A 24,853-nucleotide genomic window follows, 5' to 3' on the forward strand; every position below is an offset into this window, starting at 1 on the left:
TGCAGGAGTAGAGGAGGGGTGTGAGCTGCTGTGATAGGTTCTCTGGTGGCCAACAGTTCCGGGTTTATTAATACAAGTGGGGCACCTGCCTGTTTCTGGCATTACTTTTCCACCTGATCTCCTGGGCTGGTGTTTTTTAATTGGCATCCTGTACCCAGAGTATACTCATCAAAAGTCGTCAGATATTAAGTAAAGTCCCCGACATCATCTGCAAAATATTACGTCCATGAGTGTAGGTACATTTTTCTTAGGAAAAGATCTTGATTGTTTATCATAGTTTTACAAGTTTTCATCCCCCTTAAAAGGCTAAGAGCCACTCTCCTAGAGGGGAAAAAAGATTCCCAGTGCTTTCTCCCCAGCCCTGCAGCTCTGTAGAAACAATGCAGTCACAAGGCTGATGTTCCCTGTGTTTAGCTATTAATTGCTGCATAACACATTATCCCCAAATTTGACAAATTAAACACACAAAGTGCTTTTTACCTCACAGTTTCTGTGGGTCAGGAATCGGAGGGTAGCTTAGCTGGCCAGTTCCGGCTCACAGGCTTTCGTGAGGTTACAGTCAAGCCATCAGCTGGGGCTGTGGTCATCTGAAGGCTTGATGGAGTGGTTGTCTGCTTCCAAACCCACCCGCATGGCAGCAGGCCTCAGTTCCTAGCTGGCTAGATGGAGATCTCAGTTCCCACTATGTGGGCCTCTCCGTAGGCTATTGACCATCTTTATGACCTGGCAACCAGGTTCCCCAGAGCAAGTGATCCGAGAGAGAGAAAGAGAGCCCAAGATGTAAGCTACAGGCTTTTATAACCTAATCTTGGAGCTGACATACCTTCCCTTCTGCTGTATTCGGCTGGACACACAGACCAAACTGGTATGATGTGGGAGGTACTACAAAAACACCTTGGTTGTGAATACTGAGAGGCAGGGATCATTGGGGACCACCATGTGTTCACAGGATATTGCATTTATTAATGCAAACACAAGGACATAACATAGTAATATGAACTTCCTTGAATACATATAGTAACACATCTTCCTTTCCACTTACGTAAAGACAGAACACTTTGGGGGGGGCCTTCATCTATACAATTCCAGATTCCCAAATGACCATTACCACTTCCCAGATTCCTGAAGTACACAAGGTAATAAATCAAGTATAGTAAGTCAACTATAAAACCGATGCAAAGAATCCAGCATGAGGAAACTAGTTACAGGTGTCTAATGTTTTTCTTAACTGGCCTTTAATTTAGTGTCTTCATAATTTAAAAACTGAGGTAATAAAAGCAGCATCCCTTGCCAATTACTATTTAAGTAGTGGAGTCATTCAAACAGGTTCAAATAGTGACATATTTATGTAGAGGTGGTTTGTTTTTGTTTTTGTTTTTCCTATTTGAAGTTACAATAGTTATAGAGAAATACTTCCTGGTATTGACACTTTAGCAAAATCAAAATTTATTTTAAAATTAGTAGTGTTCTTGAATATTTTACAAATGTATCTTGGTGTCTAAGGTGTGTGTGTTTGTGTGTGTGTGTGTGTGCATGTGTGCTTTTTTTATTTAAATAAAAAATCCACAATCAAAATATGTGGATTATTTGGGGATTTTCTAGAAAAATAATTTCAATATAGTTTGAGAATTTGGGTAGTCTGAGATAAGGCACATTTATTATTTGAGAATGAAGTTGTTGTAAGTCAAGACACACAACAATTTAGTTCTCAAATAAAAAATGAGTGTGTTTTTGTAGTCAGAAATATTTGAAATATAACTCTTATTTCCTTTAGCAAGAATTTCAGCTTATTTTATGATTAATTCAATGCAATGTTGCTGGCTTTGGCAAGGTTATGTTGCTAAAGCAATATATTTGAGAAAGACATGTTTTGCCTGGAGGATGGTTTCTGAAGGATATTTATGTGTAAACAGGGATTCTGGAGGAGCTCATCCTTGGTCTCCCCAGCATGCACTGGGATCCCTCTTCCGTGACAACCGTTGAGAAGGGCATGTGATGCCACCGGGATTGGGGGTGAGGTGTGGGAGAGAACTCTGTAATCCATTAGGCAAAACCATTTTCTCCCTAAAAGAAAGGAAAAAAGAGCCCTTTATATCTGAGAATGCATATAAGTGACAGCTTTGAATGCTGCACTTAATTACTGTGACACTTTTATCTTTCTCTGCTTTTAAAATTTGCAAGTTATATTAATAACTTTTTTAAAGTTTATTTTCACCAGCTACTGAATCACAGCCCATAACCATATCTGCCTTATTTATGAAACTATGTTGAAAGGATCATGTGATAAATCTTTAGGACCTTTGCACAAAAATTGGAAAATACTCTTGAGATATGTTTTTGGGAAAGTTATCTTTTACTTGCATGTACCTTCTTTTTTCATTCAAAGAGTTACGGCAGCTTAACTTTACCCCCCAAACTATTCGATTAGTGAGTCTGAAGAGGTCAGTATGTCTGATCAACTCTTTCAAAGAAGTAGTAGAGTTTCAGTAATTCCGCTACCCAGCCAGAACATTATAAACATAATTGACCTCTTTCCAGCTACAAGAGCTGAGTAGTAGCAAAGTATTGAGTTCATAGTATATTCCTGAGACAGTTAATTCCATGACTTGACTCAAACCAGAAGTAAAACCAAACTAAAGGAAATGGAGATAGTGGGATATTTCACTTACTATAAAGAGATCTTCACAGGAATAATATCAATAGCACATAAATTGTATTTGTTTATAAATACAGATGTCAAATTAAAAAAAAATACTTTCTGCAAAGCTTTTTTCTTAATTGGCTTTTTTTTTTTTTTTTGCTTTTTGTTAAATAAGATTTTTGTGTACTCAGGTTGCATGTTAAATGCACAAAGGTTAAAATAGAAATGGTTCTAGAGATGCCCTCACTGAAATGTTCAGACCACTGAGGAAAACACATTATGCCCAAAGCTCGCCCTTTGGTTTAGTGGAAGGAAATGATTTCTCCAACAAAATGTGTGGAGAAACCGATACCCTGTTTGTCTCTCTGAGTAGTGGTTACATTAGCTAATCTTTTAAAAATTTGATATTGAAAGGTCCTTATTTACTTTAGTTTTATTTTCTCTTAAAATGGACCTGTTAAGTCTCAATTTACCCATGTAGCAGGTCATTTATTCATCATTTAGAAAATCTACACATATAATATGGCATATATATTTATGTTTAGAAACTCAGTATTTAAAAAAAAAAAAAAAGAAACTCCGTATTTTGAAATGGTTTTTTTGTTAATTCCTAAACACAGTCACTATGTTATAGGACCATTGCACCATATTTTGTTTAGATTTCTTTTTTTCTGCTTTTTAAAATTTAATTTGATTTGCCTTTCTGCATCTTGTAATGGTAATGGAATTTTCTCTTCCCTACATGAGTATTAAACACAAGATAGTGGAGAAGTGATAGCTAAGGGAATGGAAGCTAAGAAGAAAGTCATTGTTTTTCTGTGTGAAAAACAAAAGCAAAACAAAATATTAGATGGGCTTGACTTTTTTTTTCTGATCACCTTTAGTTTGTTCTCATTTGTCTTCTGCGCGGTCCCCCTATACAAATCGATTGATGGCATCTCTTCAGTTTTGAGAATCTTGCAGTCAGTCTGTTTATTTCAAGAGAGTCTATGATTGCCAGGTAATAACTGCAGGATTGTGGTTCTAGGACTGTCCCATCCTTAGGTGGATCGTGCTAAGTGCCCACGCTCTGCCTTGATTTGAACCGGTCCTTTGGCTCTTGTTGGGAGCTGCATCTCCGTAGCCCCAGAAGAAACTGTGCGCTCAGGATCCGGTGGGCACATGGGTCTCTGACTCTCGGACAGTTTCATTCACCTCTCTCCTTCTGACCTTGATGCTGAAACGGGCTAAATCTATCTGTAATCTGGAGATGCCCTGATGGAAAAGTACTTGTGTGCTGAAAGAGAAAGAGAACGGTGTACATGTCTAACTCTAACCAATTTTTTCCTTTTTCATTTCCACTTTTACAAAACATAGTACATATTTTTCTGAATTCTTTTCCTCTTGGAGGGGAAAAGTAGTTTTAAAAGCAGGCAAGGATTTGGGATCCCTCAGCACATCCAGAACGTCTGATACAATGCCTTTTTTTATTTTTCAGTCAGTTTGCTCCCAGGAAAGCCTTTTTGTGGAAAACAGGTAAAATGAAATTTGCTTTTTCATGTCTTTAGAAGATCAAAGTCTGTCATGTGTGTCCTGTATATTCATAGGTATATATCCCATGTATAAGTGTGTGCTTGAATATATGTATAAATAAATACATATATCTATGTGTACACACTTATATGCATACACATATATGTTATTTAGCATGCCTAAAAACTATTTAATTTGGGGAAATACTTCTCTGTTACTTCCAAACATAATTTTGTACATTTTCCTCATTTAAAGTCTCAACTTCTGGTTCTTCCAGAGGTCTAATTCCTGCTACCTTTACCAGGCATTACAAGGCACAAATGAACTTGCAATTTCATTGGCTTATGGACTAGCCTGTTCACAGTATTTGTATATTGGGTATCATTAGCCGCTTCCTGTGCCCCATAATTATATACAGCTATGCAAACAGTAATTGGAATAATATTGCTTTAAGTTTCTCACTCTAAACAACCTGTTAGTCTAACTTGGAAATCTATCTAAACTGATCTAAATTTACTAACTTGAGCGTTAGTAGGGAGGTAGTTGTTGTGAGATGAATGGGTTATACAACTTACACAAAGTCTTGAGCATATGAGCCAAAGGTTTTCCAATTTAACATATACTTTTAAGAAATACTTCTAAACTGACATAGATATTCAAATGCTCCATTGATTTAATTGCAACTTTTCAAGGGGAATTAAAGAATTCCACATTAGCTGTATTAATCACATTTAAGGTGCATCAGAGTGGGCAAGTTGGAATGGAAATATGGTATCCCTTCAGAAAGTGGTGCTTAACTTTATTTCAGGTGTCAGCTTAATGGGTGCCCCTGTAAAACTGATTAAAATGGAGGCTGTTTGATTAAATTCCAGTACTTAGAGAAAATTTAAACTGAGCATAAGAGATGATTGGGGGAAAAAAGGCTATCTTTTATATTAGCAGTTAGAAATCTTTGAGTAGCTAACCCTCTCATTGAACAGCCTCTTCTAGAAGAATAGATGAAAGTAGAAAACATGTCTAAAGAAGGTGTTCAAAAACATCCTCAAAACCATACAGATTTAAGTGAATATTCCCTATTTACAGTTAAATTAAGAATTCATGAGCACTAACATCTGAGGGATGATGCTGAAGCATTCCAAAATTCTACATTCTAACTAAAACGATGAAGTGAGTGCTTATAATTCAGTTTAGTGGGTAACCTTATTCCCTAGTCATCCAGCCAATCATTTTCCCTGCTTTATGCCCAAATTTTATTCATTTACTTGAATTTTTCATAAGAAGACTGCTAATGCACTTTAAGTGTCCCTTAGATTAAAACTGAATTATATTCATCATTACCAAAATGGTCACATACATGCATTGCATATATGAACAAATCTTGATATTTCCAAAAGCAAAAAATCTAAGTGAGTAGATTCCCTACCAAAATAAAAGCATTTCTTGGATACCTGTCTTTGGAATGTCAGTATTTCACTCTGCCCGCCCCCCCCCCCAAAAGATAACTTTAATATTACCCAAAGGGCAATAATCACAACTAATACATTTAATATCTATTAAACATCAATTTCCTTTATTTTCCTCTCCTCTTCCATTCCTTCTATTTCTCCTTCCTTTCCTTTTTTTCTAGTATCAGCCCCTTAATTTTAGGATAGGGGGAAAAAATCATTCTGTCATTAATTTATTATTGCAAAGTTCAACATCATGCACAGAAAACCGCACGGGGTTGATTTGCAAGTGCGGTACTGTTACAAAAGAGTACACATCCGTTTAACGTAGGGCATTTAGTGTCATTAGGTTTTATATCATAAAAACCATGTTTTTCATTTCCAGTAGGCTCTTGGAAGACAGTAACATATGCAATGAGACCTATAAGAAAAGACAGCTCTTTCGGTTGGTATGGTTTACTTTTTTAAAACTGTGTTTTCAGATTATGTGGCAGAATCAATGTTAAATATAAGTGTATTAGTGTAAAATATCTGTTCATAAAATAAATATGTTTGGTTATATCTTTGTAAAGCTTGTTACAGAGCTGGAGCTGAAGCCATATTGAATAATGTGAGATATGGGATCGGGAAATTACTGCTTGGTATACAATCCTTTCAGGTTCTTCCTCTGACTTTCCACTTTTGGTAGTGTTTTGGTTTTTATTTTGGTTTCCCCTCAAAGGTTAACTTTGGCAGCACACCGATTTAACATTCCCAAATCAACTTTGGTGAATTACACCAAATTAAAATTTCTCTGACAGTTTGCAATTATATATACATGCCTGGTCCTGGAAAAGAAACCAATGATAGCTCCATTTGAGTAGTTAATTTTTAGCCACTGCTATCCATCATAATATTTCAAATATGTTTTTCAAGCACAGATCTTAATTCTAAGGAAAGGTACAGGATTGCTTCCATTTATAATGAATTACTTAAATCAAGATCTGTGTAAGATAAGGGGAATGGATATATATGTATTTATTATATAATAATATTGTATGTTTTAAGTTCTGTGCTAGGCTGGAAACTCCATGACAGCAGAGGGACCATACCAATGTTGTTACTACCCTATTAAATATACCTAATATTCATTATGGGGCAAAAAGGGTGTACAGCGCTATCAAGGTACTCAATATGTAATGCATATATTCAATATGCTACTGCTTTTATGAATATTAGCATTCATCTCTGTTGTAGGAGAGAGAGAAAACTTATTTATTTACAAACAAACAAATCTCTTGCCCACTTAGAAGGAAGAAAAGACCAAGGAAAGTAAATGGATTGTGTGCTCAGAAAGTGTCTTTTTGTAGTAAATGTGAATTTAGGACCTCATCATTAGAAAAGTTGGATTAATTTTTTCCCGTTAAACTTTGGCAGAAATAAAAAGATTCTTTAAAAAATGTCCTTCCTTTTGTAGGTTGAACTACATAGTCTAAATGCCTTCCCCTTGTATTGATAGACCATTTATTATCACACTTGTAGATTAAAATAAGTCTGCATTGTTCCTTTGAAAACCCAGAGAAGAACAAGAAGAATTTACCAGTACTCCTGTACGGACACCACTATCTTGTTTGTTTAGGCCAATAATATATGAAATGTGGGTTCTTGTCCCAATAAGCCAGTTGGCTTTACATAGCCCCGAATCTGGTCCCTAGCCAGAGCTATGCGATCTACTCAGATCAGTCATCCCAAATATGGGTGCCATCACCCACCAAGTCATCAAGCACGATGACTTAGCACGAAGACATCCATACAACAGTAAAAGCAACTCAAAGTATACATCATATAGAACTTGGCAAAAAAAAAAAATGTACAGACATGAAGGAAAATAAATGTTAGTTATATTAATCAGCACAGAAACAGAACTTAAAGTACATGCTTTATGATTACTCTGGGATCAAATTCTCATTACATACACAAGGGCCAACTCCTCTTGATGACCAGGCACCTCATTACCATTGTATTCCTGGTTCCCAGTAGGAAGGGACCAAGACTGGGCTTCGGAGGGATAGGAAGGCACTGGTGGTTACACCCAAATAGATATGAAATTCAATTCTGGACCTCACTTTGCCAATGCTAAGGTGAATAATCAGTAGATAGAGCTATAAAATATTGTTTCAGTGTATAAATAGAGATCCATAAATCAGAATTAGATGCATTATTATGAATCTCATTAATGCTAGCTCTAAAACAGCAACTTAAATTCCCTTTTTTGGGAATTTTGACAGCTCTTGACTTCGGGATGCTGATTTGAACTGGTGGAGAGTAGAGGCAGAAGAAGTTAAGGAAATTTTAGGTTGCCTTATTGGCCAAGGATGTGGCACAAGTCTAGAGGAGTTACCCAATGCCAGAGTGAAGCCTGCAAACTCCAGCACACTAGTTTGCACCCAGGAATAGTGGTAGACATTCTTTTGCAGACAGGCTCAGCCACACTGGCATTTCCTCTCATGGAGGTCCAAGGGGCATAGGGAGACGGAAACTAAAGCAGAGTTCATGATCATCACTTGCATATGGGGAGCTGCCTTCGAAGGCATCCTGTATGCTGAGTCTAAGGACTACCCCAAATCTTTTCTTATATGCAATATTCCAAATTAGCTCCAAGTGAGACTATTGTCACATCCCTGGTGCATTCACAGTTGCTAAATAATGATTTTTGCCAGGCTCTGTCAAAGACAGGTCAAATTAATCAGAATTAAATGCGAAAAGAATAAAGTTGAATTTGGAACTTGAAAGGAAAACAATCAGGAATGGAGCACCGCACCCTTAAACAGGCTGGGTTTTTTCCCTCCACCCCACCTCCTCTGGCTTTCTTGAATTTCAAAGGAGTTTTTTAGGAATTCAAGCCACCTGACCGTTGGTGAATGTGTGATACTTTCTACTCACAATCTGGTCTTTTTTTAGATGCTCCTTCTAAACCCAGCCATCCCTGAGGTGCTAACAGAGAAAATATAAGAAAACATTGATGCAGGACAGCAGGGCGCTGAGTGCTTTTTGTTTTGTGAGTTTTCTGTCCTCCCCTCAATTTACAAAGTTCCTATCACAGATGACCCATTTCATTTTTATTATCTCTTGGATCCATTTACCTTCTTAAGTTCTCATAAAACAAAAGAAAAGTTTATTAAGTAAAGTCGAAACAAAACCTGAAATTTTCTGTGTGCCTTCTGCACAATTTGGAGGTGAGTGTTTCAATCAGATGCGCATACTCCTAACATCTCCGTGGTCTGTTGTTGTCTTTATTAACAAAGCTATTGACCACATCTGTGGATCTACACTGGAGCATGTCACGTTGCTTAGTGATAATGAAATTAGGGGTTGTATCTATTGCCCATGATTTATGTCCCCTTTACTTACTTATACTCCATGAGAATCTTAGAGTATTTTAATCATGTCTTATTTCTAACTTCAGGAAAAGCTTTGAAAATATTCACTAAGTTCCTCTTTAAGCAGATTGGAAACCAATGAAAATGCAAATTTCATCAACTTTCTCTATAAAACACATGTAATTTTGTGTCCTACTTAGAGATATTCTGGAGTCTTCAGAAATCACTTCTGCCTATTGGATCTCTTCCCATACATTCACTCTTTTTCAGTTTGGATTTTGAACCAATGTGTTCTTTCACCTACGGGACCTTTGTTATTTCCATTGATCCCCTTGGAAAGTTTCATGTCAGTGTAGTGTTTATACTGGTGTTGTTATTATCACAAGTTTTTCTATGTGAAAAGGATTAAAAGACACTTTCCTCTACCCATGAAGGTTAAACTCACGGGGCAAAACTCTCACCCTTAGGTCAACAAGGTAATTTCCATGATTTCTGTGCTGTCAAAGCCTTAATGAATTCAGATAGACATCTCATCAAGTTAGAAAATAATAAATGGCTTCGCTGCCTCTGTGTGCATTTTCCCATGGTCCAATTATTTAATGCTAAAGGGAGTGGGAGTTGCTTTCAGGATCATTCAAGATCATAATTGTTCCCAAACCTTGATTCATTGTTGACTTGGGCCAGGAGAATTTATCCTCCTCTCTACTCCACAAGAGAAGTTAACAACTATATTTCATACCATGTTTTTTCTACTTGTTTCTCCTTCACTGGCAGAGGGATGGTGTGACATTTCCAGGTCTGGTTTTTCTGTGTGTAAACATGCACATTATGTGTGGTATGTTATCTGTCTGCGCATCAATGAGGGATCTGTGGCTCTGTTTGTGAGGCAACAGGCTTAATGTAAAGGGTTGCAAGATGGGTCTCGTGTAGACGGCTCTTCCAGGAAAGGTCCCACTCTATGTCCGTACCACTCATGGAATGTAACACTGTCCCTGTGCATCTTTCCGATGGCTGTGCTCCAGGGGCAACAGAGATGGCTCGGGGAGAACATCTGGGAGTCGACAGAGCAGCTCAGAGAATGAGCTCAAGTGGTCGGACCACCAGAGGGCCTGGAGCAGCACAGACTCTGACAGCTCCAACCGCAATCTCAAGCCCACCATGACCAAGACGGCAAGTTTTGGGGGCATCACGGTGCTGACCAGGGGTGACAGCACATCCAGTACCAGGAGTACCGGGAAGTTGTCCAAAGCAGGTAGTTAGTACTGAATGGGTTTATGTCCTGTTGTATTTCCTAGATTCTGCCCAACCCATACAGTCATTATTTCTTCTGGCTTCCCGTTAGTTAATGATGATATTATTTGCTGGGACACCTGGGAAGTCAGAAGATGCAATGAAAATACTGACCCTGTCTCTTTCTAACTGTGTGCCTAGGTCAAATTACCAACCTCCCTAACCTTCGGTTTCCTTATCTGTTGTCAACCTAAAATTGTCAGGAGGCAATAATTGAGCAAGAGCATTTATCTGAGATCGAAGCATTACAATCCGGGGTACACAGATACGGGTAGCAGCCCAAATAGTGTCCCACTTGGGAGCAAAAGTCAGGAGTTTTTAAAGCAAAAAAGGGAATTCTTGTGTACGTTGTTTACAAAGAATTTTTGATTGGTGTTGGTGGCACAATGCTGATCTTGATTAACTATAATTGGTTTCAAAGGCTATTGCTAAGCCATCTCTTACTGTAGCAGGTTGCATGTATTTGGGCTGAGTCCTTGGCATATTTGCAGTTTGGCTCAGTTCAAAAGGTCATGGTTCTACAGGTGAGGACGTGGCAAATGCCCATCTCCTTAATGGCCTCCTGACCCCATTTGAAAACCTCTTGACATAAGTGACCCAATGTCATTTCAACTTTCAGGTTATAAAAGAATATGACATTTCCCACCCCCACCCCGCCCCAGAAAACTATTGTATGTTAAAGTTCAATTATTTATATACAAATGGTTACCAAGGCACCTGCACATGGTAACTATTTAACAAAAGTTAGCTATTGTTTTTAATATAACACTATGATCAGTTTCTTAAAACCACTCTGTAAGGTAATTATAATATTAATAGTTTGGGCTGCTGCTTTGGCATGCTGTTAGTATGATTGTGGACAAGTTAACCTATTTGTGTCTTGGTTTCCTCATCTGAGAAATTGTAGTCCCTATATTGCAAGGTTATCTGAAGACTAAAAGAGTTAATATACACAAGGCTATTAGAGTAATACCTGGCAGGTTATAAGCCCTCAATAAACATGAGTTCATTTTTATTTTCATTATTGCCACTTAATGCTTCCATCCGTGCTTCACAGATGAGGAAAGTGAGCCTCAGAAAGGCTTAGAGTTCCAAGTAGCCCAGTGCAGGCATCTCTTTTATTAACCTTGTGTTTTCTTCTAAGTGAATAGTGATCTTTTGAGGTAGGCAGCTCAGGTTTGCATGGACAGTCTTTGGGAGGTGAGCACTAATGAGAACCATGACCTGGAAACAACTTTAAACTGATGGAAGCATTAATACTATGGGGTTCATATGAGTCCAAAAAATCCCTATCATGGTCTGCCATTCCCAGCTCCTCTGTCTCCAAAATCCCTTACCATTGTTTTCAAATTATTTTCAAATGTTCTCAATCAAAATATCTCTTAGAATCCCTGGAAAGTGACAGATGACCATTCAGTAGTTCTCCATGAACTTCAGTTTGTGGTTATAGTTTGTAATGTTTCTGCTTGGTTTTGGTTTTGCTTCAGAAGTTCAGAGCTAGGGTGGGGGTTGAGAGCTGTGATTCAGTTACATGCCCTGGGTGTCAGACACACTGGGGGTGCATTCACAGGCCTGGGGTTGCAGAGCGGGGAAGGGGATGGTGAATGGCCAACACCAACAGCTATTAGACATGGGTTGTCCTAATGGTGAATACTTTCCTAGCCAAGCTTCACACTCACGCTAGGGGGCACTCTTTGTGAAATCGAGGCTCATTATGCTAATGGTTTAACATAATTATGTTGTTGAAAATGCTCCTAAGAAATTATCTCGTGTTTTCCTACACAGGCAGAAAATTAATAGTATTTAGTCACAGCCACTACTATATGCATACATATTTCCTCCTCCTTGGAAAGATTCAGGTGGGCTCACACTGCCTTCTGCCTTCTGTCATATTACCAATTGGTGAATTCTTGATGTCTTACTGTAATTAATTGCTCTTATATCCCGCTATTGCAGCAACTGAAGTCAAGAAAACCCACTGTGGTGCACTTGAGCTCTTGTAAACTAAGAAAGGTTAAATAGTTTTAAATCTCCTTAAAATGCAGAAACCAAGGACCTTAAATGGTGCACTTAAAAATTCCAGCACACCAAAAGAGCTCTTAAGATTTTTAAATTAATCGTCATTCTCCATACACCAACCCCCCAATCACTTCCAAAGAAAAGCTCTTTGGAAACATTTAAAACACTTCAAGAATGCTAAAATGCCATGTTCTTTGAAGAATGATTAGAAATTGTAAGTGCTTCAGACATTTTTTCCCTTTTAATCTAAGTGTCTCCTTTTGAAAGCTTGTCAAGGTGCAGGAACAGAAAGCAAAAAAAAAAAAAAAAAATTAAAGGCGATCAAGATAGAATGTCAAAACAAGCTTACAATTTCCCAAGATGGTTTTATGAAGCAAAGCTGTCAGTTTTGCTGTCATGGATCTTCAGAACCGCACAAGTTTTCAATTTTTTGCCTCATTATTCGCAGTGGAGTTGCAAACTTTTTTTTGACCTTTCAGAAACCAAGCCTGGAGTTGTGACATTTAAGTTACTCTTCTCCTCCTCTAATTACATAGGTTCGAGCTTTAAATAGATAATGATGAGACTTTCCCAGGTGGGAACATGCTTTCCTACATTTTGGAAGGAGCTTATTGCTGAAGTCTGAATGTATAAGCACATGCTGTGAAGGCCTGGGCTGTCTTTCCCTTAACGTATCCCTGACAGTGAGCTTAGTGATGGTCACCTACCAGATGTCCAGCACACAGCTCCAGACGTAGATGACGTCATTCTGTCATGACCTCCTCGTGGAGAGGACGGGAACGGTGCTTGTACCATAACCTCTGCTGCGTCTTGGTCGTAGCTATGAAGTTGGGAAATGAGTAAGAAATCTTTCTTTCCACCCTGGTCAAAGGACATTGCTTTACTACCGTCCTCTCTTTCGATCGCCAGAACAGGGGTTCTTGACTATAGCTGTGCTGGAATCATCTGAAGGATTTGTGAAAGCACAGATTGCATGTTTTCAAACCATGCTTTGAGAACAACTGCTCTGGAGAAATAAGATATCCTTATGTTTTGTTTTAGTAATTTTATATGGCATGGTATTTTGTTTTTGGGATCCAAGTGTATTCTTGTTGTCATCTCCTTGTCTACCTTCTGGAATATTTTTGGAGCCAATGCAAGACACTTCATCTCTCTACCACTTCCTCTTCTTTGTGTTTATTTTCATTACAGTGCTAATGCAGCCTAGGTGTTCTCTTTCTCCTTGTAATTACAGAAGCTTTAGGTCATTCTATTGAATTCTCCCTGAATCTGGAAATATTTTCTTGAATTATTAATCCAGGGAAAAATGCTATGGTTCAGGATCCTTATAAAAGAAGAATTTCATCTGACGAGATAAACAGACAAGGAAGGTTCTATTCATAACTATTGCAGTAAGGGTCAAGACCATTGCAGTAGAGGAAGAAGACTGAAATTAACCCTGCACTAACGAATTGCAGGGGAGTTTTAAGTGCTGGAAGGAATCACTGGAAAAGCACTGGGGAAAGGTAGACAGGTGGTTGGTGAATGCAACTAAGTCGTCTTTGCTGATTGGGGCTTATCCAAGTCAGTCTTCTTTCTACCCTCCCACAGAAACTGGCAGACAAGGGCACTAGTTCTCTTGATTATTACATTCTAAAGAGATGGCTCCTGAATCCTCAAGAAAGACATACCTGGGTTGTAAAGCAGTTAAGAGGCGAGAGGAAGATTTACACCACAAAGGGGCAGAAATGCTCTAAGAAAAGGGAGATAGAGGGCTGATCCTCTGGAAGAAACCAGTCTAAAGGTTGGTCAAGCTAGGAGGAACTTTAAGGCCATCATCCTCATAGCTACTCACCATTTAGTCTGGTGACTTACATTTTACAAAAGAGAATAATAAGGTCTAAAGAAGTAGTCAGTCAGTTCAGGGGTGCCTGGGTGGTGCAGTCAGTTAAGCATCCAACCCTTGGTTTTGGTTTAGGTTGTGGTCTCAGGGTCCTGAGATTGAGGCCAACATTGGGCTCTGGGTTCAGCGCAGTCTGCTTGAGTTTCTCTCGCCCTCTGCTTCTCCCCTCCACAATCTCTCTCTCTATCTCTCTCAAATAAATAAATCTAAAAAAAAAAAAAAAAAAAAGAAGTAATCACTTCATGAAGAAAACACAGCCAGTCAGTGGCAGAACAAGAGCTAGAACTCAGGATGCTTCCTCCCTGGAGAGTGTGTGTGTGGGGGGTGCTTCCTTATTCCAAGGGACTCTGCCCACACCCCTCCTCTCTGCCCAGTTTTCCATTTTGCTTTGCCTTACAATCTTTTATACAACCCCCCCCATTTTTCCCTTTTCCTTTTTCCTGTCTTTTGAGTGTTCACCAGAGTCCCCCATCAGTCACCCTGATGTCTTGTCCCTACACCTTCCGCCAGCTGCCCCTTAGGGTCCAGCCTTCATGTCTGAGCATCTCATTGTGGGCAGCCCTGGCTTTCTGTGCTGTATCTGCTAGAACTTGGCACAGTCCTGATGGGCCTGGGCCCTGCCTACGTGTCACTCTAGTGACTCTGGGAGTAAGGCATGGTCCACGTGCTCCTGTTGCCTGGGTTTGAACACAGACTCTGCCCTGCACATGAAGTATGCTTGGGAAATTTACTTAACATCTCTGAGGATCAGTTCTCATTTTCAAAATGAGGTTGCTGTGAAAATGAGACTAGGTAATTCACATAGTGATTAGCACAGCACTTGTCACGTAGACATACTATTTAAGTATTTGCCGTTGTTAACATTCAAGTCCCTGAGAAAAGGAGACTGGACACACTTTAACTCTCAGCATCCAAAGCAGTAAAGTTCTCAAATATCAATTTCATTTTTTAAAAAATTTTTGAACACTTCTAATCCTGTGCCTCTTCATCACCATTGCTGGCATCCATTTTTGATCAAGAATTTCACCAACACTGGTTATGTGTACAACATAGATGCTTGCAGGCTGTTCAAAGCTGATTGTAAGCCAGCCAAAAAAGCCAGTTACCAACCCTGGCTGCATGGTGGTTGCTGAGCCACCCCCCTAAGGTGGATTCACTGTCTCCATCTTTCCAAGTGTTGAGAGTTTAAGCTAAATCCATCTCCTTTCTAGCCTTTTACCTGTGGAAGCAGATTCTTTATGTTGTCTTTGTACTGCCTTCTCATTGTTCCTGTTGAAGCTGCTGCTTTCTCCTGTTGATAGAACACATGATTTTGCACATCAGTGATTAATAGCCGTCTTCTGAAAACCAAAAAGAAAAAACACTCTGGATTTTCTTGTGGCACATCAGCTGTGTGCATCCGTCCCTTCATGACCGCCTCCCTCCCCGTGCCAACACCAGCTGACACCTCAAATTACTCAGGACATGCCTCCCTAGTCCCAACACTTTCCGTTGTCTGACCCCTCAGCCTGGAGGTGGGCTGAACCTATTTCGTATGACCTTCGGTGTCTGGGGGCAGGAGGTTTTGTTATTGTTTATTACTCTTGTTGTTCCCTCTGCACTAGTGTCAAACTTGGACTGCAGCATCAAATCACATGGGGCAAGTTCACAAACACACCCTGCAGTTTGCACTGGTCCTGTGACGTTGGGGGCATCATGCCAGCCATGCACCCTCAAAGCTAGCATTTTCAGATCTCCTTTTAGATGTTTTATTCCCCCCACCCATACATTACTCAGAACCCATCAGCATTCCAAACCAGTTAGATGGCACATCCTGAATTAACTTATAACTTTATCATTATTAATAATCAAGTCGCGGGAAAAGAAGAGAAGATTCCCAACTGAGAACACTGGTGGCAGTCCCTGGCATATGCATAAGCTTGCCCTCAGGAGGCGGTGCTGGGTCACAGTTAAACCTAGATCAGTCTGCCTAAATCACATCCCGCTGTCACTAGCTGCATGAGTTGGCTTTAATTATCAAACTTCTCTATCCTTCAACTTCCCTATAGGCATAGCCAGTAATAGTACTTTATTACAGTCTGTCCAGGTGCTCACACATACTAAACATTCAATAAATATCATTGTCCTCCTTCTTGAAAACTATGTCCTCCTCTAAACTCTCTCTGATGGCCCCTCTTCTCTGCAATTACATGCTGTATTCCTATCACTTATTTTTCAAGGTCTCCAGTTTAATTTAATGGCATATTTTCAAATCTTGAAAACAATGTTAACTCTTCCTTATATATGGTTTCCCTTTAATGACATAGAAGAGTGCATTTTTTTTAAAATGTTTTTTTATTATATTATGTTAGTCACCATACAGTACATCCCTGGTTTCTGATGCAAGGTTCGATGATTCATTAGTTGCGTATAACACCCAGTGCACCATGCAATACGTGCCCTCCTTACTACCCATCACCGGTCTATCCCATTCTCCCACCCCCGCCCCTCTGAAGCGCTCAGTTTGTTTCTCAGAGTCCATAGTCTCCCATGCTTCACTCCCCCTTCTGATTACCCCCTTTCTTTATCCCTTTCTTCCCCTACCGATCTTCCTAGAAGAGTGCATTTTTAATGACATAAATTGATAGTTGTGGGCTAATCATTATAAAAATTTCTTGTACTATATTCTCGCAACCTATGACATCATCCAAATAATCTGTTAGTTAGAATTCACTAATACAGAGATGGGGCTTGGTGCATTTTCTCTCCAATGCTCTGGTTAATATTCAGTGCCCAGAACAGCATGCTCAAGGGTGCCAGAGCTCCTTGGCTCTGGTTGTGGTGAAGGGCAGGTACTGCCAAATGGATGTGGGATATAGCAGGTGTTTCTTTGTCCACAGTGGAGAGATAGGGAGATGGTTGGGTTAGATTCCACCTTGTAATCCAGTTACCTACAAGTTTGCAAAATACGCAGTCCACAAACCTTCCCACGATTTTACTCTTCTGTGTCGTCTAAAGGATGATCCAGCATTCTCATGAAGCCAAAGCCCTTCTTGATCTGCCTCTTGGGCATATCAGTAAGATTTCTGTGACTATGTGAAATACACACCTTAAGCACTCCCAGTAGGAGTGATCCAGTTCTTCTACTCACATCTGAGGGGAAAAGATTATTTCTGGCCATGCCCCTTCACAATGCAGCTTTATGGATATTGGAGAACCTATGTCTTAGAGCCACGCACATGATCAGCACATTCTAGGACTTCTTCTTAAACTGCAGTCTTTAATATCCACCTGGCATTTTATTCTCCTAACTCCAGGAAGGCAGCCCTCTGGCTTTAATTCCTCAGGGTGATGGTCATCTCCAGGCATGAGTCCAAAGTTTTAGGGTACCATTTCTCAATGTACCACCCTAGGAGCATGTGAGAGGCTGAAAGAGAGTGTTCATTCTTAACCTCTCTTTTCCTAGGAAATCGACACATCTGAAAAATATGTAGCAGATATCTCAGTAAAATGTGAGCCACGAATGTTGCCCTGGTCCTGCTGCACTGGCATGCTTTAAGGATGGATTATGTAAACTAAGCATTTAGATCCGGAACTCTCGGTGTTGGATGATTTTCTGATCCTTTTCTCTGTGGCAGGCTCGGAGTCTAACAGCAGCACAGGCTCCTCGGGGTCTCTGCCCCGCACCCACGCACCCCTGCAGAGTGCACCCCTGGCTGCGGGCGTGGCAGCTGGCTCTCCAGGCTGTGTGCCCTATCCGGAGAGTGGAGCAGGGGGCCAGGCAGCCCCCAGCACCAGCTACATCCTCCTTCCACTCGAGGCTGCGACAGGCATCCCGCCCGGAAGCATCCTTCTCAATCCGCATACAGGTTAGTGCCTTACCTCTGCTATGGCAAGGACTCAAGATCAGAGTCCTGTTCTTGTGTTTGAGCTTACAAATTCGTCAGCAAGTTTTCTTAAAATTTCACTGAGTAGGGTCTTGATTTAGGAAGAGCAGATCTATAGCTGTAATCTCTATCTCTATATTGATATCAATCTTGATATGTAATTATAGATTCTTCCCAGAAATATCCACTTTTCCCTCTGTCCTCTTTGTGTTGACCATGGTGTGTCTCAGGTATTCCTGGGAGCTAAGACCAGAGACCATAAAGTGATGATCTGGGAAATACTAATTAAAATATTGTGTTTTGCAGACTAAATCCCAGGTTAGCCTTTTACTATGTCAAAAGTGTTTTTGCATCCAAAATATTTCACAAACTTGAGATATCAATTGGGACACAGCAGATTCTTACCTGTAGAAGTTGCTCTCTTGCCTTAGAACTTCCCCCAATTCTACCCGGGGAATAAGGAATGGCAGTGACAAATGGGACATAGGGAGCAAATTCTTATGTATTTTAGGGATCCTAAAACTAGACTGGTTTTGGTGAGGTTTGGAAAATTGGTAACTTCATGATGATCAATTTTTCCATGATCAATAGTTCTTTATTTTTTAATTTCTCTAGTGGTTAGTTAACTTCTACACTGATTCCAAAGAACCCAGAGCACTGGGCAAATAGACTGACAAGCATCTGCCTCATGGGTGAAACTTCTCAACCAGGGACAATTGTGCCCACGCCTCCAAGGCCATTTGGCAATACCCACTGACATTTTGATTATCATGACCGAGGGAGGAAGGGGATGCTACTGGCATCTAAGAAGGTAGAGGCCAGAGAGGCTGCTAACCATCCTACAGTGCACAGGACAGCCCCTTCCAACAGGGAATTATCCAGCCCAAAATATCAGTAGTGCCATGGTTGGGAAACCCTGGCTTAGAAGGCTTGACATTGACTAGTCGCCTCTTTGGAAGCCTTTATAAATAATTGGGGGAAAAAATTGAATTTTCTCAAAATATGTCTGAGGTTTGGTTTCAATGATTCCAGAGCATTTCCGTGATTAGCTAAACTTGAAAAAGCGAAAGTGAATGAGAATCTCATAAAAGCAATCTGACTTAATCTTTTCACGTATATAGCACTACTAGTAATTAGGAAATTCAGAGAAACATGAGAATGATAGTAAAATAGTTACTTGAATAATTGCCACATTTTCATGAAAACATATGGCACATTCTCAAGGCATGGTGTTTGATTGAGACATTTTGAAAATGCCATAAGCTTGAGGGAAAAGAAGGCATAATCATTTTATTGAAAACCATTTGAAAGCTTTCAGAATAGATACTTCTAAGGAGAATATTAGATTGCTTTTATTTTATTTGGATCATTGTAAGCACTAAAAGGAAATTAAAAGAAAACCAGGATTATAGTCATTACTCTGGGCACTGATCGAAGTATGGTCTGACTCTGTTGGCTTAAATCCCTTCACTTTTAATTGAGACAGAGGGCTTGCAAACAAGAGCACACACAGGCATTAGTTTTGAGTCATTTGTTTTAAGCAAAATTACTGTGTTTCAAAAAAGCTCAACAGAGTATTTTTTTAGGGTGTAATGAAGAAATATTATTTGTAATGATATAATGGTTGTGCATGTGTTTTGTGTATATTATCGTGTATAATCTTGCTTATAGAAAAAGAAAGAAAGTGCTTTCTGGTGCCAAGTCCCAATTCTTATTCATTGGATCCAGTCATTTAGAGCTGTTATCAAAATATCTCCCTTGAAAAAGGATCCTAACTGAGGAAAAGGATCTAATAACACTGTTGAACAGCTTCTCTGTACACATTTCTCTGATCTGACAAATGCTTGACATTAAAATATCCCAAGACCAGAAGGAAAATGTATTAATATATTGTATACCATGGTTGAGTGGTAGGATGGAAGGTGAATGCTGTTTCTTCTTTCCTAGAATATGTTTATTTTTGTAAATTGAAAACATGCACATGTGTATAGGTGTATACAGATCCGTCATGAATCATATATACATATATGTGCATATGTGTCTCTCTATGGTGTGTATATGTGCATGTCTCTCTGTCTGTCCACCCATCTATCTATTTACTCTCCTATGACTCTACTATCGAAACTGTAAATTTGCCTCCTTTGGACTGGAACTCATCTTTCTCTGTCATTGCTGTGAACTCCTGAAATCCACACCTCTCCCCTTCCCTGAATATGTGGTAGAAATTCTTTGGTGTTAGGAACCAACAGCATATGACTACTTTACTTCCCGTGTGAATAGCCCTTGGATTCATTTCTCTGTTACCAGCTCATTTATAAGCTCCTGTGGGAAGAAGCCATCCTTGGCTATTTTTTTACTTCACTAGAGTGGATAACAAAGTAGTCTTAGGCACTGTGCTCAATAATTACATAGTATGGAAATAATACCTACTACTCATTATATGTTGATGTGCATAGTAGAACAGTTTTTTATCTAATATATTTGAGATTGTGGTTCATGTATGAAACTATGATAAAATACCTGTCTTTTAAATTTTTTTTATTTGAGTATAGTTGACACACAATGTTACATTAGTTTCAGGTGTGCAACATAGTGATTCAACTTCTCTGTGTGTTATGCTCTGCTCACCACAAGTGTAGCTCCCATCTGTCACCATACAGCACTATTACAATATCATTGACTATATTCCCTATGCTGTGTTTTTTATTCCCATGACTTATTCATTCCATAGCTGGAAGCCTGTACCTCCCATTCTGCTTACCCCATTTTGCCCATCCCTTCATCCCCCTTCCCTCTGGCAATCACCAGTTTGTTCTCTGTATTTATAGGTCTGATTCTGCTTTTTGTCTGTTTATTCATAAAGTATCTGTCTTAAGCAGGCATAAGACAAGCAATAATTTGAGAAAACCAAGGTGCCTGCCAGTCGTGTCTACTAAATGAAACAAAATGAAACTTCCTTTGTAGGCACAAAGTACCAAATATTTGGCAACCTGAAACTAAACCACCCACATATATTCTCGCAGTTTCGCAAATGCAATCACAACCTTTTATCTTGTCCGGCCTTAGACTCAGCTCTTAGCCAGTCTGTTTCTAACTCAGGACTTCTGGCTTATTCTTTCTGTGCTTTTCAGGCCTCTGGATGAGCTGCTGCAGAGGCTCTTTTTCCAAGTTACCCCTTATAATGTATTCATCCTCACAAGGCAAGCCTGGGTTTGACTTTTGAGTTTGATTTTCTTCTTGCTGTCTTGGACTTGGTCTCTTTTTAGAAATTTTTATCAGAAAGCTCATCTTTGTTTGGCTATTTTCTTTCAATTCAGAGCTATACAGAGATGCCGACAGGCATTAACACCCCCCAAGTACTCATTAATCCCCATATCTCTTGTTTTGCCATTTCGCCTTGCCTTCACCTGGCACAAGTTCACAAGCGTGTGATGGAAGGGCGTGCCATCGGCTGGGATTTCGCTTTGGGCAGCCTTTTAGGGCTCATCTCTTTCAAAAGCTCCTGATGGGTTCTCCTAACACTACACTTTGTATTTTTCACAGGCCTTCTGGCATCTATTTATCCAAACCACTTCTACCTCTTATTTTTTTTTTTCACCTCTTTCTTAAATGTACCATGAAGGTTTTGTGTGTGACATGTCCGTCAACGTACCTTTGCAAGATCTGGATTAACCTTTGCCTGTCTGTAATCAGCAGCATCCTTATGGTTTGATTGATCACCTTCTAAGGACTAGGAAAGGAAAATCTCTTTTTCTCACGCCCTCTCTATCTTTTTAAATAAATATCCTTCTGCCAAGCACATGGCAGAAATGCTTTGGTGTTAGGAACCAGGAGCATTTAATTACTTTGCTTCTAGTGTGACGCCCTTGGGTTCATTTCCTCATTACCAGTGCATGTATAAGCTCTTTGTGGAGAGGGATCAAACCAGTTTTTTCATTTTTATTTTGTTTTGCATCCCCGGAATGGATAACCATGTCTTAGTCCTCATGCAGGGCTCAATAATTATATAATAGTAAAATAATATCCGCTGCACAGGATGCCTGGGTGGTGCAGTCACTTCAGCATCCAACTCTTGGCTTCTGCTCAGGTTGTGGTCTCAGGGTCCTCAGATCAAGCCCCAGGTGGGGTTCTGCCCTCACCAGGGAGTCTGCTTGAGACTCTCCCTCTCTCCTGCTTCTCTCTGCCGCTTGCTTTCTCTCTCTCTCTCTCTCAAATAAATAAATAAATAAATAAATAAATAAAATCTTTAAAAAAGTATTATCTACTGCACATTATTCATATTGATGTGGACAGTGGAGAAGTTTTCTTCTAAGGCCATGTACTGAGGGGAATGAGCCCTCCGCCAGCTCGTGACAGCCCGGCTTGCCTGAGCCCTTTACCTGTGCCAACACACATGCTGGGCCTGCAGGGCATGTTTGCGCAGTTCTGGGCATGAAAACCTCTTCTAAGCTGGATGGTCCTAGGGCCAACCAGTCTTGCTTTCCCCTTTGGTCTTCAGCCGCTGTCATTCAAACTAATTGCCTGTATCCAGTTGTAATTGCATCTGGATTGGCAGAAATGGCAGCATCTAGAGAGACCACCATTGCCTGATTTGAAAACCAATAGTCGCCTGTCCTAACTCTCTTAGGAAATCATGTCTCTTCCCTTCCCTGACATCCATCTTACTTGTTTCATTCTCTCACGTCTTTCCACCTCTCCTTAGTGAGCATAAAAGCAGTCTTTTATACTTTCTCTTCTCTTCCAGGAGAGCTGCCACCTCTCTCTACCCAAGGGAGTTCTGAGTACTCTTCATATGCAGTTATTTGGAAATGTTTCTTTCGCCTGGCTCATAGCACATTAATAATATTTCACACAGAGGATCTAAAATTTATCAAAAAGGACATCTGAATAATTTGTGGTTATGTTTTTCACCCTAATTATGGTCCGTTTTCACGCTACCTTATTTCTCACTGGGGTAAATTGGAAGTCATAGAAAATATAGTAAGGATCATTTTATTTTTACTTTCCATGTCTGTATGTGTGTGTTGTGTGTGTGTGAGCACAGAATGAGACTGATTTTGAAATGATATCTTATGAAGTTGCTGTGAAGATTTTTTTAAATGCTATGTATCTAAAATTTTCCTCTTTTTGCAATATATAAAAAGGGAGGGGGGTTAGGAATTAGAACACTAAATGGGCTGATAGATTTTTGGAAATTGAACTATTTTTTTCATTCTTTCCCAAATTGAGGCTTCGAGGAGAAAAAAATGTGTTGCAGATTTTAAATCCAGAAGAAAGTTATTTCTGAAAAAAGAAAAAAGTATTTAAAACAATTACATGTAACTACGATTAAATGACGGTGATAGGAAAACAAGTGCCTATGAAGAACATTAACATTTTTTTTAAATACCTCTAAATTTAGTCATTGTTCTGTGACTATAATTCTGGCACATTTGCTTTTCCATCACAGCACATTGTTGGTTATGAAACTGTTGTCAGAACTCCCTCAGTTCATGAATATGCAGCATTTAAGGGTTTCACGTTGCACACATATAAGTTTATTTGGGCTGAAAATGTGGGGTAATCATGGGCACACTAAACTCCTATTTCCGTTCCTAATGGGCCTGAAATCAAGTCCTGGGAGCAACTGGTTTGGCTTCACTACAAGCCCCCTGTTTGGGGTTGTACCTTCCAAACCTACTCTAAAATATTTTCTCACTATAAAATGTACATACCTGGCCTGTAGCCTTGGCAGGTATTTGTATATGTGAACACCTGTGCAGACGCTACCTAGAAGGAGATATAGGACATGACTAGTGTCTCGGGAGGCTCCCTCCTGCCCCCTGAGAGGTCCCACTCTTCTGACTTCCATTACCATGAAGTTCTGCCTGACCTTGAATGTATTAGAAATGCAGTTGCACATTTCCATAACAGCTGCCCTTTGGGGACTGGTTTCTTTCACTCAGTGTATATTAGCTCATTATCTCCCATTTTGTAACAGTCTGTTCTTGTTGGGTACCACACATATTTTTTTCCCACTAGAATACTGTTTGGTTTGGGTCAATTTTTTTTATTTTCACTCTCTGACCTGTTCTGTTTTGTTACTAATTTTCCTCACATCACTGGTTGTTTTTCCTATATATTATTAATGAAAAAGGCTGCTTTCTTCAGCCATCACATGCTGCCTATGCTGGTTAAGAGTGCTCTTCCTCTCCCACTCCCCCTGCTTGTGTTTCCTCTCTCGCTGGCTGTCTCTTTCTCTGTCAAATAAATGAATAAAATCTTAGAAAAAAAAAAGAGTGCTCTTGTGAACCCCATATACCCGAACTACGTGAGGGGAGGCTTTCAACTATGTGCTTGGGAGGAACTTAGCAAGCTGCCTCTGACATCCCCATAATGCGAGTCAGACTATTCTTTACCTGCCAGTCCTGGGTGTGACTCCACCTGAAAGCATGGCCCCCACTTCTCCTGACTTCTCGCGTGTTAATGACTTTCAGTTATGATTGGATTTTGTGTCTCGTTGAGCATGTAGGCATTATATCCAGTGGATACTGCACTGAAGTTATTTGGTATGATGGGAAGTAAATGGACTTTGGAGCCATTCTGACCAGGGCCATTTCCTGACTCTCACGTACTGGTTTGGCCTTTCTTAGTGAGTTGCTTGGTCCATGCAGGCCCTAATTTTTTTGGTCTCTAAAGTGGAATGAGATCGTGTATCTCTGGGGTCACCGAAAGAGCTGAGACAGTGTGTGTAAGCTGTCTCTCCCTGTGCCTGCCACACTGGAACTTGACTGGTTCTCCCTTCCTTTCTCTCCTCTTTCCCTTGCTTCCATCTGCTGCTCTTGCTCGCCTCCCTTCTG

General features: G+C 39.9%; 1 protein-coding gene across 19 annotated transcripts in view; it reads left to right on the forward strand.

Annotated features, from left to right (window-relative positions):
* The window catches only part of ARPP21 (cAMP regulated phosphoprotein 21), a 151,650-nt gene that overhangs the window by 70,022 nt on the left and 56,775 nt on the right, over positions 1 to 24,853 (forward strand). For 11 of the 19 annotated variants that reach the window (XM_045798281.2, XM_045798286.2, XM_045798290.2 and 8 more), the window contains 4 exons: positions 4,119 to 4,156; positions 5,984 to 6,043; positions 9,980 to 10,212; positions 17,766 to 17,996. In XM_045798281.2, coding sequence (XP_045654237.1) covers positions 4,119 to 4,156; positions 5,984 to 6,043; positions 9,980 to 10,212; positions 17,766 to 17,996 — 562 coding nt within the window. The remainder of the gene's footprint in view (positions 1 to 4,118; positions 4,157 to 5,983; positions 6,044 to 9,979; positions 10,213 to 17,765; positions 17,997 to 24,853) is intronic. The other 8 variants (XM_045798292.2, XM_045798282.2, XM_045798288.2 and 5 more) reach the window with 4 other exon arrangements.

Source organism: Ursus americanus, chromosome 20, assembly GCF_024610735.1.
Source record: "Ursus americanus isolate L20-20 chromosome 20, mUrsAme1.1.p, whole genome shotgun sequence".
NCBI lineage: Eukaryota > Metazoa > Chordata > Mammalia > Carnivora > Ursidae > Ursus > Ursus americanus.